At 36.3% G+C, this 16,596-nt stretch overlaps 2 protein-coding genes across 3 annotated transcripts in view; both read right to left on the bottom strand.

Annotated features, from left to right (window-relative positions):
• Positions 1 to 5,975, bottom strand: part of LOC121426033 (plexin domain-containing protein 2-like) — a 72,401-nt gene extending 66,426 nt beyond the window's left edge. For both annotated transcript variants that reach the window (XM_041622161.1, XM_041622162.1), the window contains exons 1-2: positions 5,789 to 5,975; positions 3,367 to 3,533 (exon numbers count right to left, since the gene is read on the bottom strand). In XM_041622161.1, the coding sequence (XP_041478095.1) occupies positions 3,367 to 3,533; positions 5,789 to 5,858 (237 nt within the window). In that variant the 5' untranslated portion in view covers positions 5,859 to 5,975. The remainder of the gene's footprint in view (positions 1 to 3,366; positions 3,534 to 5,788) is intronic.
• Positions 5,976 to 12,176: 6,201 nt separating this feature from the next.
• On the bottom strand, positions 12,177 to 13,758 carry LOC121426966 (galanin receptor 2a-like). The gene has a single exon (XM_041623381.1). It carries the CDS (start codon positions 13,540 to 13,542, stop codon positions 12,310 to 12,312), a length of 1,233 nt encoding a protein of 410 aa, XP_041479315.1. The 5' UTR covers positions 13,543 to 13,758; the 3' UTR covers positions 12,177 to 12,309.
• Positions 13,759 to 16,596: the final 2,838 nt, after the last annotated feature.

Genomic DNA, 16,596 nt, shown 5'->3' with positions numbered 1-16,596 from the left:
TTAAATATGCTTTGCAATTGATTTATAATTTATATTGGTTTAATGGTTTAATGAATTGAAATGAATTGAACTTTTGTGTTTACCATAATTTAAAAATGTACTGTACAATACAAAACCATCAAAAATCACTTGAAAGTAAAAAGAACTACATGTAGTCTACATCATACTGTATGTACTTGTGAGATGTTTTTTCTAGGGTATAAAAGAGCCTATTTTCATAGTTCATCGCATGAGAAATACACTTCAATACGTCTCAAAGATTCAATTACCGTAATTCCCCGATGCATTCTTGTCATATTTCTGATGAAACTCATTAAAGCGGTATAAAATGAAAACTCATATTTAGTTTGACATTGACAGTTTTGACTTGCATTGACCGAGCAATGTTGAACTCAAGCATGAGACTGTATTGACATTGTAAGTCATGCATGAAGGTACATACATAATACTCCCAAACACCAAGACATTCTAAAGGTCGATATCAAAAGATATACCTTGAAAAATCATACTTCTCCATGAACACACTCGTGCACTCATGCACGTGATATTCAACTTTGATTTCAAGATGAGGTTGCATTAGATAAAATAACCATACATGTACTTTCACCTTTCTAACTAATTGTACATTCAGTACCAGAAGGCTAGTTGTACATGTACATACAGGAAAGACCTTGTTACAAAAGAAATACAAGCGTGATCAAATCACATGTACAATTCAGATCATACAACAGGGTTATTAAGCAGCCAAGAATCAAGATTTCCATGATAAAACAAGTGGAATGCCTCTGGCCGTCTCACCTGCATCACGCGGTTCAATATAGCAGCAGTGCTGACTTTGCATACTACTCTAACTCGCACAAGATGTTCAGTGATACATGGTTACTCTTATGTCCTCTTTTTATGAACTAGACCAATAAACTTACAGAGATATGATGGTTATTCAACAAAAAACCCCAACATGGCCAAAGTTCATTGACCTTATATGACCTTTGACCTTGATCATGTGACCTGAAACTGGAACAGGATGTTCAGTGATACTTGATTACTCTTATGTACAAGTTTCATGAATCAGATCCATAAACTTTCAAAGTTATGATGGTAATTCAACAGATACACCCAATTTGGCTAAAGTTCATTGATCTTTGACCTTGGACATGTGACCTGAAACACGCACAGGATGTTCAGTGATACTTGGTTACTCTAATGTCCAAGTTTAACGAACTAGACCAATAAACTTTCAAAGTTATGATGGTAATTCAACAGATACCCCCGATTCGGCCAAAGTTCATTGACCCTAAATGACCTTTGACCTTAATCATGAGACCTGAAACTTGCACAAAATGTTCAGTGATGCTTGATTACTATTATGTCCAAGTTTCATGAATCAGATCCATAAACTTTCAAAGTTATGATGGGAATTCAACAGATATCCCCAATTCGGCCAAAGTTCATTGACCCTAAATGACCTTTGACCTTGATCATGTGACCTGAAACTTGCACAAAATGTTCAGTGATGCTTGATTACTATTATGTCCAAGTTTCATGAATCAGATCCATAAACTTTCAAAGTTATGATGGGAATTCAACAGATATCCCCAATTCGTCCAAAGTTCATTGACCCTAAATGACCTTTGACCTTGGTCATGTGACGTGAAACTCATGCAGGATGTTCATTGATACTTGATTAACCTTATGTCCAAGTTTCATGAACTAGGTCCATATATTTTCTAAGTTATGATGACATTTCAAAAACTTAACCTCAGGTTAAGATTTCGATGTTGATTCCTCCAACATGGTCTAAGTTCATTGACCCTAAATGACCTTTGACCTTGGTCATGTGACATGAAACTCTAATAGGATGTTCAGTAATACTTGATTAACCTTATGGCCAAGTTTTATTAACTAGGTCCATATACTTTCTAAGTTATGATGTCATTTCAAAAACTTAACCTCAGGTTAAGATTTGATGTTGACGCCGCCGCCGCCGCCGCCGTCGCCGTCGGAAAAGCGGCGCCTATAGTCTCACTTTGCTTCGCAGGTGAGACAAAAATGACAGTTTTAAAGCACAATTTGATTGCTTGAAAGAATATGGATGAAAGTCTTTCTGAAGATTCTGGCACCTAACTCTGTTATTTCAAATGTTATGGTCCACATCACAATAGGTTGTGAATATGAAAACCAATGCAAGAGGTCAGCATTTGTAATTCAAAATCTGAAAATACTCAGAACATCAGAAAATTGGTAAAATGAATTAATCCAAGATCATCAAAGATATGGACTCATGTCCTCTACAAACAAAATCTTTTTTTTAATTCAGATTCAGGAGTTTAGATCATTCAGCTTTCAAATTCAATCCGAAACTATAGAACAAATATTGTGTGAAAGATGCAATTTAAATTACAATACATGTATATCCAATTTAAAAATGAAAATTTACAATTCACATTTAATTTATAAAATCTTCATTACAACCATTGAAAAAAAAAGAAAAAAAACTTTCTAAAACTTCTTAAGCATGGAATTGTACAAAATAATCAATTTTCAATAGACCTATTAAACTGAAAAAGGATAATAAATCAGATTATCACATATTTTTCAAGAGTACAAATGGAAATTCAAGTCAACGAAAGTTTTAGGTTTTTTTCAAAAAAGAAAGTCTCCAACAAGTGACTGCAATGCAAAGGAAAATGTTAATCCAGGAATAATATTCCTGGTATCGCATCGCAATTTGCTCCACAATTTTGAAAGACTGCTATGCATAAAGTCTTAATTTGTATATATTTTTACATAGGACTGTACATTAATAGTTCAGAGCTTTTCTCATTTGACCAAAAATGTTATTCAAATTTATAAAGCAAAATTATTCCCTGTAATCTGCAAGAAGTGTGGGCAGTTTCCTGTAAACTAATAAACTAATATATTTCCTCCTCTGGTGCAAAAACTTGGACATACAAGCAATACTGTGAAATACTCAGAAATGCTAAGAAACACTCGGATAGTGGAAACATGAGAGAATTTTCATGAACAAATAGTCCATGATTTTCACTGACATCTGTTACAAGCTCCTGAAATCCCTGCATCCAATTGGCTCAGAGCAAAATAACTTATTATCAGTGAAAAATCACTTACAAGATGCTTCATGAAACACCCATCCCCAAAGCTGACAACTTGAACAAGAGCATTTCAGTACTCTAAAAGGAGAAAATCAGTATTTCCGAAGAAATACTCATAGGGCTACACATAAAACAGAATCTTAGAAATCAGTATTTTGAATGAAACCATCAGTATTCTTCTCATTTTTCAGAACTAAATACTGAAAATCAGTACCAGTTGGCACCTCTGGGTCCCCCATTGATAACTACTTACTTCAATAGTTACAGTGTCAACAGGCATCTCACTTGTGTTGGACGGTGTCTGTCGTCGGTATCTCATTGCCACGTTTGGGACATTTTCCTCTGTATTTACTTGTACATCTGCTATTAAGAGGTTCGTCCACCAAACTCTATTCACTGATTTGTAGACTGGCTGGTCATCTATAGAATAGTCAATTAAATAAAGTTTAATACTTGTTAGTGTATTTAAAGTTATTCTGGTCTAGATTAAGGGGCTTTCACAATTGCTCGTATGATCGTTTGCGATCATTTGGTTACATTGGGTGATTTCAAGTTCGGTGTTGGCCTTGGTGTTGGTGTTAGTGTTGAAATTTCGGTTGCTTCCCCTAGCTCCAAAACTCATTCAGAGCTTGTAAAACTGATCCAGATCACATTATTGACATCTCAGCAACTAGTGAGTGACTTTTCGGGACCATCCTCATTTTCTGTTTGGTGTTATAATCATGTAAAAATTGACCCAACACTAACACCAAAAGGTCAACACTGAACTTGAAATCACCCAATATATACATGTATGTTGCTCACAATCGCAACGGTTGTAAGCAGTCACATCACCAATTGTGAAAGGGGCTTTATTCATATAGGGAAAAAAAAAAGTTCTTAAGCACGTATGAAAAGTTACTACCTACGGTAACCCGACTGCATTATAGTATCTCATCATATCTCTCAAATTTGCTACCAATTAGAGTTAACAGATTTTATGGTTAACTTAAAGTCTAATTTGATATAGTGCCTGACCTCATATCTAAATATATTGAGATAGGTGAATAATAATTGTAAAAATGTAAGTAAAAAAGACAAACATATTCAACAAATATTGATGCAAATTTCATTTTGTGAAAAGACATAATCTTCTAACGTCAACATCAGGCCTGCATGTAGATCTAGATCTAATCTTAGAACATTTAGAACAAGTAAATAATAATTGGGAGTAACTCAGAGCTGCCAACCTGAACAAGAACAATGATCAGTATTTTTTTAGCTGAAAATCAGTATTTTGGTGAGGAAATCAGTATTTTCAAAGAAATACAATAGGACAACACATCAAACTGAAACTTTAGAAATCAGTATTTTGCATGAAACCATCAGTATTCTTCTCATTTTCAGTACTTAATACGGAAAATCCGTACTACTTGGCAGCTCTGGTAACTGTATATTCCATTGTAATAAATCGATTATGAGAGCATGGATACTACCTGTAGTGCGAGAACAAGGAATCGCGCCATACACGATACATTCACATGACATTGGATTCTAAATGTTAACCAACAATTGTAAAAAGTCTTTACAATCAAATCCTGGGCAGCTTCAGACGATTGCACTAGTCGACTATGATCAAGATATCACATCACGATCATAATCGACTCCTACTCATCGAAAGCTGCCCAAAATTTGATTGTAATGACTTTTTACAATTGTTAGGTTACTGTAAACGCTGTTATTTTTTCGCGGGATTAATTTTACGTGGTTAGCGGCTTCAAAACATTTTCGCGGGTTCTTGAATTCACGCTGAACACTCCATAATCACAAAGTCTCTTTCTTCTTGTCCATCTGTGAATGGTTTTAATTAACATTTCAGCAACAAAATTGCATTTTCTGATCATAATTCTCGCTCTAGTATAAACTAAAGCGGCTAATTCTTTTGATCAAATCATGAGCTTTTGTGACATTTAGGGCAACTTTTCTTTGCAAAGTGCACATCGGGGAAGGCAAAATGGAGGCGCTGCTAGCCTGGTATGGACAGCCAAGCACCAGGTAAGGACCAGGGGGATTACCACTATTCAAAAAGCATGGGATCAATCAACAAACATGGGCAATCGACCCAAGCCAGGGTCTTCTTAAAAACTAAACAGATCTAAACACTCACCAATCAAACAGCATGTTTCAATTGAAATCATAATTTAAATACCGATCTGCGACTGTTAAAAATGCTGCTCTCTGTAGGACAAATTTGTAATTATGCAATCTCTTTGCCAAAACGATACACGCAATCGAACCGTGGTTCAAAACTTGCATTAAAATAGATGCTCATAAATTCGTGTGTAAATTTGCGCTCGCCGATCTTGCCACGAAATCCGCGAAAATTTCCACTTTCGTGATTCCTAATATTTTCTCACCCTACAGTTAGTATACATTCATGTACGGTACATTTGCGCTAGTTTGAAATCATGTTCATCAAAACACAAATAACTTAGAATCTAGGCCTAGCTAGCCCAAATAAATAGGCAAAAACGCGCTAGTGTATGTCGTGGAGCCACACACCGCGGCGCCTGTTGTTGCCCCATTATGGGAGAGCTTCGGGGTAGTTACACACGATAATCTGTTTGTTCGAGTCGACTTCAGCAGCAGCGGCACTGTATTTTCCACTCGATGTTTTTTCGTTAAAATCAACTCACCTAATCCTTCACACAAATTAAGAACGAGACATAAACTGAGAATCGCTGTACAAAGTGAGATTCGGGCCATTTTATGCTACTTTGTAGTTGGACTAAGAAGAAGGTTTGTGGTTTAATAACCAAAATTAATAGTAGACAGCTCGAGATGGCTTCCTCTCCTCCTTCGTTTCGTCAATGCAATATCGGAATTTTATAATATCGTGCAGATTTAGGTAGTGCGCCACATGCGGCGACGCGGCTTTTGCTTTTGCATTTAATTGCATTGCACTGGTAGCCATTCTTCGTGGCGCCACCGAGGCGCCACTTCGCAAAAAAGCAATGCTATAAACGAAGTAGAAAAGAAACGATATACATATCAAAGAAATTAATCATAAAACAAAAATAAACCCGAACATTTGAGGCGAAAACAGGGAATGGAAAGGGGAGAAAAGATAGGTGAAAGAATAGAATAGAAAGAAAATACCGGTAGCCTCAAGAAAAGAAAAATGAAAAATTAAATGAGAAATGCAAAAAGTGCTCCACATGTAGCAATGTGTTTGATCCTCCTTAACTTTTTTTTCCTTTTTATAGTTTTTGCTTTTCCCTTGACCCTTCTTTCTTTCTTTCTTTTTTCTTTCTTTCAGACTTTCTTTCATACTTTCTTTCCTTTCTTCCTTCTTTCCTTAGTTCCCAATTCCTTCCTTCCTTCTGTCTTTCTTTCTTTCTTTCTTTCATTCTTTCTTTCTTTCATTCCTTCCTTAGTTCCTGATTGCTTCCTTCTTATTTCTTTCTTTATTTCTTCTTTCTGTCTGTCTTTCTTTCTTTCATTCTTTCTTTCCTTCCTTCCTTCTTTCTTTCTTTCTTTCTTTCTTAATTTCTTTAAAGTTTCTTTTCTTTTTTTTCTTTCTTTCTTTCTTTCTAGTTGATTTCTCTACATTTTTTGTTTCCTAAACACCTACTTTTACTAATTTACTTATTACCTTGTCTGAACATCCATATTCATTAGTTTATTATATTAGTCATATTCAGGTTTATATGCTACATCCCAGAGATATATATAAACCCCCCGTTGTCGATTTTTTTTCTCTCTCTCCCTATACACTCTAAATTCGAAGGATTTAAAATATATCCAGATCGGCTGTGAATGGTGCCTGGCCAAGTTTTTGATTTACTTTCAATACTTAGAATTAACTTTTAAATCTCAAATGATTTAAATTCAAATCTTTTAGCTTTATGTTTTAATCCTAATGGTTTAAATCTTAATCTAATATTCGACTGGTCACTATTCACAGCCGATCTGCATTTATTTTAAATCCTTGGAATTGAGAGTGTAAAAGACACCGCGGAATCGGTGTGAAAACATGCAGCCCCCGACTGTCAAGTGGCAGATGTATTTAGAGTTATTGCATTTCCCCCATTTTTTTTTGGGGGGGGGGTCGTATTTCAAGATCATTCGACTTGATTCGTCTGTCTGTATATACACGCTTAAACCACTCTTACATAAACTTTAAGTTGATAAGACCCTTCTAGTTTGTGGACAAGTTAATAATTGTGAAAATGCATGAAGTTTACAACGTTTTGTATTCATATTATGCTTATTCAAATGATAATTTGGTTAGATCTGTCTTCAATTATCAGAATTATTACTAATAGGCCTACTTATTAATTTCCACATCGAATAGGATTGATTCAAGTGTATTGGTCGGTTGAGGACCTGTATGCCATGAAATATTCTATAATGATTAATCTATTTATGGAAAGTTTATATGAAATGTCAACACGGGAGGCGCCATGGTTTTTTTTTTCTTATTTTTTATAAAGAGTAATTAAGACGACTTTCAAGGTGACGTCATTTTTTGTACAGATATAGGGGCAATGTATGACTCACAACTCTCAATTAGTCAATTAGATTCCTTCTTCTCTCCCCTCCTTTCTTCAACCTTTTTTCTCCACCCTCGTCTCACTCTATGAAAAAAATGTATAAGCGCAATAGGGTTGGTAGGCCCCGCCCCCGGTAGCGCCGCTTCTAAAGGTAAATTTTATATGCCATGGGGGTTGCAGCCTGGATATAGCTTTGAAATAATTTTTTTCTTCATACATCCTTCCTGTATGTGGTTATTAAATTATTAAAAAAAGAAAGAAAACAAGTGCACACCTATTACCAATAATGCATATAGCATTTCCATTTATTTGAAAGCAGGGTAAAAGAGCATTGTAGGTTAAATGCCTTGCTCACGGGCATAGGTGCCGCGGCCGGGGATCAAACTCCGGACTTTCCATGTATAGCCAGGCGCCTTAGACCACTCCGCACGGCACCACTCGGCCACGGCACACAATGAATGTTAAAGACACTTTACGAAACTACGCCATCTCCGGCGATGACGGGCAATAGAGCAACACGTGTCGTGATCGAGGATCATAATCTAGGTTAGATGTAAAACTATTAATTTAAAGATTCATCTATCAATCCTTTTCCTACAATAACACTTTATGAATTACTACATCATCTCCTATATCTACACATTCCATGTTTTAGTAATCAGTCAACCAACCAACAAACCAACCAGCCAGCCAGCCAACCAACCAATCAACTAACCAATCAACCACTCAGGCTATCAAGTAACCAAACAAACCAACCAATCAGTCAATCAACCAATTAATCAATCAATGAACCGGAACCAACCAAACAATAAACCAACAAACTAACCAACCAACCAACAAATCTAAAAAAAATATTGGGTAAATATGCTCCATAAGGGCAATTATGTGTCCAACCAGAATTGAGCATTTGTTTTAGGCATTTTTATATTTATCCAGTGTGATGAAAATTTTGCCAAATTTGAAGTAATCGCTGCTTATTTTCATTTTTTTTACCTTACTGGACAATATGATTCCCGCATTGTTTAAAATACTGCCCCAAATTGGTTGGATAAATAATTACCCTCATGTTGGTTGAAATTTTACCCCATATGCCGTTATACACTACAACCAACCAACCATCCATCCAACCAACCAACCAATCACACAATCAATCAATCAATCATCAATCCAGCCAAACAAACAATCAATCAATCAATCAATCAATCAATCAAACAATCAATCATTCATTCATTCATTCAATCAATCAATCAACAAATCAATCAATCAATCAAACAATGAATCAAACCAAGCACTTATTTATTAAATACAAAGTATCTAGATCATTTCCAAATATATACTGAAAACATAATTATCAAAAATATACTTAGTAAATCCCTTGTTAAGTAGACTATGGCTTTTTGATTAATTTTGGTTGATCTTGCAATAATAAGTTGATTGCAAGCTCTTCAGTAGTCAGGAGTAGCCTCGATATGCCTATTTGGCTTTTTGCTACTCCTCACATCCCATTCATTACCGCATGTAGACGGACAGTCAACTCCTGAAGACGGACAGTCAACCTGCCCGAAACGTCGAGTCTCTCGACTGCTTCTATACTCGCCAACTCAAGCCAGCATCTCCTCATCAGCTCTACTACTCAAGTTGTTCTCAACTCATCAATTCGCTTCTGGTGTGCAGTCCTTTTCAGGACTACTTTCAAGAAAGAATACTCTACTCTCAAATCTCCACTTTCTCTCCTATCCATTTCTTTTCTTCTATCCTCTGTTTCTATAACACTCCACATGGTGTACCGTAAACCACATCAGCGATTGTACATGCCACCATGCAAACCTTCAAACAACATCTTTTGCTATTTTGTCATAATTTTACAATATTCATATTTTACTTACTATGGAATTGATTGATTTAATCTTGATGTATTGTATGTTTTTAGAGATGCAAAATAAATGAATTTTTAAAGCGCACATTGATATTTACATTCCCATTCTTCTCAAAAACATGTATTAACTTGATAAATAATCATATTAACATTATAACATCTAAAGAAACATTGAAATTGTTTTATATTTAACACAATGTCAATTCCCAAGTAATCATCTATCCTGTTAAAATCATCATGAAACTGTGAAAATAATTGATAAATTCAATAACAAGTAAACATAGGCCTATATGAAACATACAAGCAGTAAACTATTCATTCCGATCTCGTAAATATCGTTTTACCATTTGGTTTATAAAAAACACATGAATAATTATGTTCATAGTGTGAATTGAAGATACAGTTAGATGTTTTGAAATGTAGCTAAAATTACGTTCCACACTATTTTGTAGCGTGGTCACGTTTGTTATCATTTGATCGGGACCACATTCTTCTTTTTATGAATGTCCAACCATAACGTTGGAAATATATCAAATCGGTTTCAATCAAAATAATCAATTTTTAAGTTTAACTTAATTGGAGTGAAAGAAAATCTTTTTCAGATCATGGCCCTGGGAAGCGGGAGTACTGAAACACCCCCAAAATGTTCCATGGGGGCGCTACGTGTACTTTTTTTTTCATAGGCAGCACCCATCCCCCCATTAATATTGGACGGGAGAAATGTGACCAAGATGACCAACATTTTTTTTTATAGAAACCTTTTTTTTTGTTTTGCTTTTCAAATTTCTCGGGACAAAAATTATCTACATTTTAAAGTGGTATTTTTCTTCTTTCTTTTGCTTGTCAAATTGGGATCAGCACACCCAGTCAAAAGGAAAAATCGTCAATCCCAGGGCCCTGTTTCAGATGATGGTGTATAGGTCTAATATTGTCTTAGCAGGCACACTACTATAGGGCGATTCCTCACGTGTCGTACGGAACATTTCGACAACAGATTCTACATAGTCTCTTTGCTGAATGCTTGAGCAGCAAAAATGCCTTTTTTGTGTGTGTGTCAATGATCAATTTATTGTGGCTAGTCATGTGAAAAACTGATTTTTTTTTCAGTTTTGAACGCGGGCCGCGAGTGCACTCGTTAAGGGTATAAAAACACCAAATATAAAAAAAAGGGGGGGGGGGTATTTTTAAAAATTGGTCAATTGTCAATCGCAGGGTCAAAAGTATTTAGGGTATTTTTTCCAATTTCTTTTTAAAGACTAGCCAAACGTGTTTAGGGTGTGTGTTTTTTCCTCAAGCTTTTTCCCCGGGGTCATATTCTGGCAACAACTTGTTGCAACTTGGGCCATAGTGTGTAAATAAAGCCCGCGAAACTTTTTTAGGGGGTTCTTTTGCACACAGAGAAAAAAAAATCGTTTAGGGGTTTTTAGAAATAATTTGGCCACGCATGTCACAGCAATACATTAATTTTGACCCCCCCCCAGCATGACGTAAGCCGGGGACTCAGAAATCATGTATGCGGCACGCAATATTTTAACCTCAAATTCACCCATGCATGGACACGAAAATTTTGTTGGTTGTCATTTTTACATGACTACCCAGTAGTACTACATTTCAACCACAAAACAAATTTAAAATCCCCATTTGTTTGGACATCAGGTTGAAATAGTAAAAATGACTGATTTTCTAGCACGCTGTAGAACATAATAAGAACATGAACATAATAAGAAAAGCAACAAGAATATCGACAAAAAATTCCATCTAGAAAAAGTGACAGTAGAATTCCTCAGTGGAATCTATGAAATGCTACTCACCAAATCTCATTTAGTAATAACAAAAACAATATAATATTACTATATATGGTGTGCTTTTTTCGATTTTGAGGCAATATGATAGAAGAAATTTTTAATCAAAAGAATAGTTACTTATTCACTTCACAATGAAAGGTAAATTAACCCTAAAAGCAAAATACTCAGATTATTTACACCAATTACACTGTAGATGAACACAACGTCAGGGAGAAGAAAAAAGTGAAAAAGAGCATTCACTGCCCCAGTAATCAAGCAAAAAATCACACACCATTGTTGAAAATAGAAGGGGGGTTGCTGCATGCAGGAACGTTGAATTTTTTGTCAGCAATAGTAAAATTTCAGCTTAAAGTCAGAAGGGAAAATGAAAGAATTTTTGTAAACAGAGAAAATGATGCACTATAAAATGAGAACGTTAACATTTGAACACGACGCCGTTCTGCCGTATGAAGACATAGAATAAATCGGCGATGATTATGCACAATGTAATATTATTATTACTGTTATTAACTCCCAACAAAGAAGTTTTATTAGATCATCCGTTGATGAAACACACCAAACAGAATTATATATTAACGCCCCACGTTTCCGAAACATGCATGGAACATCCTTTATGAATGGCAGAAAGTCCAATATCTCTGAAATTTACTTTTATTTTTATATCATTTAAAGTTCTTCACTTCCACATTTCCAGAGAGCTATTATGTCACTTGTAACTTAAGAATACACTCTTGATCAAGGTAGCCGTGCTAAAGCCGGGGTAATAATAGCAGGGCCCGCTGGGAGAACAGTTTTCGGAACTGAAGTGGCTGCCCTGGATAAATATGCGGCTATTATCATTATTATTATTATCACTCTATCAATCAACACTTGTAGGGAATCTGAACGTTCTTTTAGTGCATGCAATTTGTAGTTTTTAGTTTTAGTCTTTATAGGAGATGGAAGTCCCGATAGCGCTCCCGCATATCCCCTTTATGGAGTCAAGCAACATTACTGGTGACGGTAGGCACGGTAGAAGTTTCCATTTTCTGCCCAAAGATTGGGACGTGCGACTTGGGAGAAGAAGAGCTTGAGAACAAATGTTTAAGAGCGTCGCGGAACCGTGGATAACGGGCCGTGTAGATAACCGGATTGAGACACGAGTTAAAGAAAGCCAAAACAACAAGAAATCGATGCAACGGACCATACAGATAAGATATGGGTACGAGACCAAGGTTGAGCAACAGATAGAAGATCTGATTTGGACCCCAGCAGATGACGAAGGTTAGTAGGACGATCAGGAGCATGTTCACAACCCTTTTCTTCGCTATCAAGAGCTTGAACTGAGGACTACAAACGTTGATGTCTTTGCCCGTGTCGCCGAACCGTTTGTACTCTGCTCGCAGAACCATGACCGTCAGAGCTTGCGACACAAACATGACCAAACCCGGTATGACAATCTTGTAGAAGAACAAGGCGATCCCGACGTCCGCCTGTAGTTGCTTTGAAGAATATCGCACTACGCATGTATTCATGTCCTCATCGACGAAGGCCGTGAAAGACCACACGACCTGGACGATGATCACTACTGTAGTGATGACGAAGATGTAGATCACTGTCAAGCGATTTGAAAAGAAAGTCTTGAAGTGTAGAGGATAGGCTATGGCAACAAGGCGTTCAATGGACACAGCGGACAGGATGAAAACAGAAATAGTCACAGAGGTCCACATGACGGTGTTGACATAGACTATCTTGCAGTAGATCTGGCCGACCCAGGTCGATGGGAGTTGCCTGATTGGTGGCAGGGGTATCAGGAATATGGAGGTCAGGAAATCAGCAATGGCCAAAGTTCCTATGAGGATATCGGTGGACTTCCGTTTGATCCCTCTCCTGAAAACAACCAGGATCACCAGGAAGTTTCCGATGATTCCTACAATCGCAGCAAGGAGTTGGATGATCGTCCACCATTTCCATTCAAGCGGGTACCACTCCCAAGAAACATTGGCTTGGGAATCCTCCACTCGGGTGCTTCTCAGACTGGAACCCGTGGCTTCGGCCAACAATAAACCTACCTGAGAACCTGGATTCTCATCCAGGATCTCAATTAAATAATTCTGTGTTTCAAACTCAGTCCTGGACTCGCTAAAGATAGATGATCCGGGGATAGTCCCAGGGAATGATGTAGGAAGTGTTTCTGAGAAATGTGGTGATGATTCCGCTTTATCTAGAGGCATGATCAGAAATAAGCTTAAAATTCCAGGGACGAATTCAAGAAGATGTGATACGAATTCCTCCACCAACTTCCCTTCTTTTGGGGCTGTATAGAATACTGAACGAGAAAAACCTTGTATTTATAGGAACTTCTTTAATTGGATGCACTCAAAAGGCTCCACCCATCAGCGAATAAACCCTTGGAGGAAGTCTTTATCTAATTTCATTCCAAACATTCAAAATTGTGTCCTTGCGACACTTTATCAATTTATCAATTTACCCATTGACCTATAGGTCCATGATTTACCATACCATTTTTTCATCGCTCTACAACAAATTGGTTGCTATACACATTGTGAGCAAATACTCTAATTGCCCTGATTCCATCAGTCTCCATTTCTATAATTGTTTAAAGAAATCACCACTTTTTATTTTTCAATATATCGCCTACACAACTCCATTAAATGCGTGACCGAATTTCCACGGATTCTACTTTAAATTCACCTCATTCATGATCAGCGCATTTTAAAATCGAAGAAAAAACTGTTACGAAAAGTCTTTCAAAAAGAAGACGTAATAATTGTAACATTATTTGTATAGGGAATTTTCTCTTCTCTTATTGTTTCATTATCAAATCAATCAATCAGTCTACTGTAAAGGTATTTATAAACTTCCTCCCCCGTCCACCATTCGGTTTTCCTAACTGAATTATATTCGATCCACTTAACACATCGTATTTTAGCAGTGACTTTTATTCGCTTATTCATATAGGTAAAATGTGAGTAAATAGAAATCTTACCCCGTATTTTCCATTTTAACGAGAAGGGTTTTTTGTCCTCTCCTGCTATCAACGTGAAGAACGAACATAACACTTTTACCAACAATCCATCTCCAAATTCTTTCAACTATTCGTAATTCGTCATGCAGTGTGGCTCGTTAGATTTATTCAATTAGGGAGGGGTTGGAGAGGTGGATGCTTTACTTTCAAGAGGTTGATTGGAATATCGGTCACCTCCTTTTTAGTAATAATTTTAAAGAATTCCTACACACGATGTCTAAATCAAAGAGTCATAGCCTAAATATACTTTACTCATATTAATAGCTCTATGCTTTACTCGTGTACTTGCCAGGTGAGGTGTCCTGTAAGAAGAAGAAATACTGTACTGGATATGTTGTGGCATTGCTACAGACCAATGGCGAGGGGAGCGGGTAGGGGGCAGAAGGAAGTTTGATGGTATATTTTTTCTACTTGTAAGAAAATACCCCCCCCCCCCGACAAATTTCGCTATGTACGCCACCGCTTTATCCAGACGATAGGGCTGGGGCCCGGTTAAAGCTTAATCGAATCATTCTGTCATTAAGTCCTATACATTTTAAAGAAATGAGGGGGTAGGAACTAAGGAGTAGAAATGGTGAGTACACCCCACTCTAATCATTGCTGGAAGAAAAAGAGTAAAACAAAATGGACACAATTCATTTAATTTTGGTCTTTATTGGTTTTCATCAATCAATAAATTGACCTTTAAGGAACAAAAAGGGAAAAAGAGAAAATAAAACTAAATTGAATTTTCAGACTTTTCTTGGTAAAATCATTACCTTTAATTACTAATTTTATTTTGACACATTAAAACATAAGTAAAGCATATATGAATTAATACATCAATAATCATCTTAAAATTAGCAACTCTGCTTCTGTGACACGCTTACTTGGCAAAGCTATATAATATCGTTATGCGCTTGCGCAGGACACCCACACGCACCACAGTTTGCGCCTGCTCATTACATTTTATTTAGGCCGAAAATTACAGCCGGAGAAGTTGCATCGCAATTCAGATATCTGATGGTAAGTTGTAATGCCCTAACTTTGAGGAAGCTTCGCCTCTCGATGGTAAGAGTCAAACAATAATACTCTCCAAAACAAACAAACAAAATAAACAAATATAGTTTTGCCAAACAAGTACATCGTGGGGGTCGGGTCGTGTGGTCCAGTGGTTAGAGCATTGGACTCATAATCGCAAGGTTGTGAGTTCGAATCCCAACTCTGCCATTGTCTCCACTTTGATAAAAAGGCCAAAGAGTGATATCTGTCGTCTATTACGTCAGCCACTATGACTGATTAACCTAGACGTAAAATGTTTCGAAGGTAATTGGTTATATACCAGCTTGGCGTTTACCAGCAGAAAATTCTGTCCTGCCGAGTTCCTACAGGAGTTACCACAAACAGAAACAGAAACATCCAAAATGAAAACAAGACAATTTAAGCGATAAAAGAAGCAAACAAGGTACGAGCATCTCAAACTCATACACCTCCATTTATCTCCGAAACATTTACAATCAATATTCAATCGGAAATTTCAGACAATTTCAGACAAATATTTTACCAATAAAAATAGTCGAAAAATATATCAATAGCATTTGAATTATCTATAATCAAAATCGACAAAAAAAACCCCGCGTGTTTTCATTTTTACAGTGCATTTTACTGCAATATATTATGTACACAAGTACCCACGTTGTTAGATGATTTTTTTTCTTTTTTGATAGAAAAAGACCTTTAAAAAATATATCTTTTTAATAAGGTATTACTAAAAGAGAGACCATTATGTTTAGAATCTTAACTTCTTTTTTAAATTTTATGCAAATAAAAACTCCTTATGACCAATTATATTTACTGACATGGATACAAATGTACTGTACCGTTGATAATAGTGAGAAAGAAAGTGTTCTGCGTGTTATATGTTGAAAGAATTGTAAGAGCAATTACATTCATTTATTTAGTTATTTCCTCTTTAAGGATATTTATAGCATAGAATGATCAAGAATGTTCCAGTACGGCTTTGTTGGACACTAATCTTTCAATAATCTTTGTTATCCCTGGAATTTCCCAAGAGAGACAATACAGACTGCTTTACAATAGTGGAAATAAACAATAGGCTTAGCTATTTTGTTGACATTGTTGATTTCACTGAGGTCATTCAAAAAATGTTTTAGAATATAGACTGCTCTAGAAATGGACAGAATGGTCTTTTTATAGTGAATACTAGAAGTCTCTAGAATAGATGAGAAAAGTGTATATA

This window comes from Lytechinus variegatus, chromosome 13 (genome assembly GCF_018143015.1).
Source record: "Lytechinus variegatus isolate NC3 chromosome 13, Lvar_3.0, whole genome shotgun sequence".
Taxonomy (NCBI): Eukaryota; Metazoa; Echinodermata; class Echinoidea; order Temnopleuroida; family Toxopneustidae; genus Lytechinus; species Lytechinus variegatus.
This window is presented reverse-complemented; position numbering and strand designations above follow the sequence as displayed.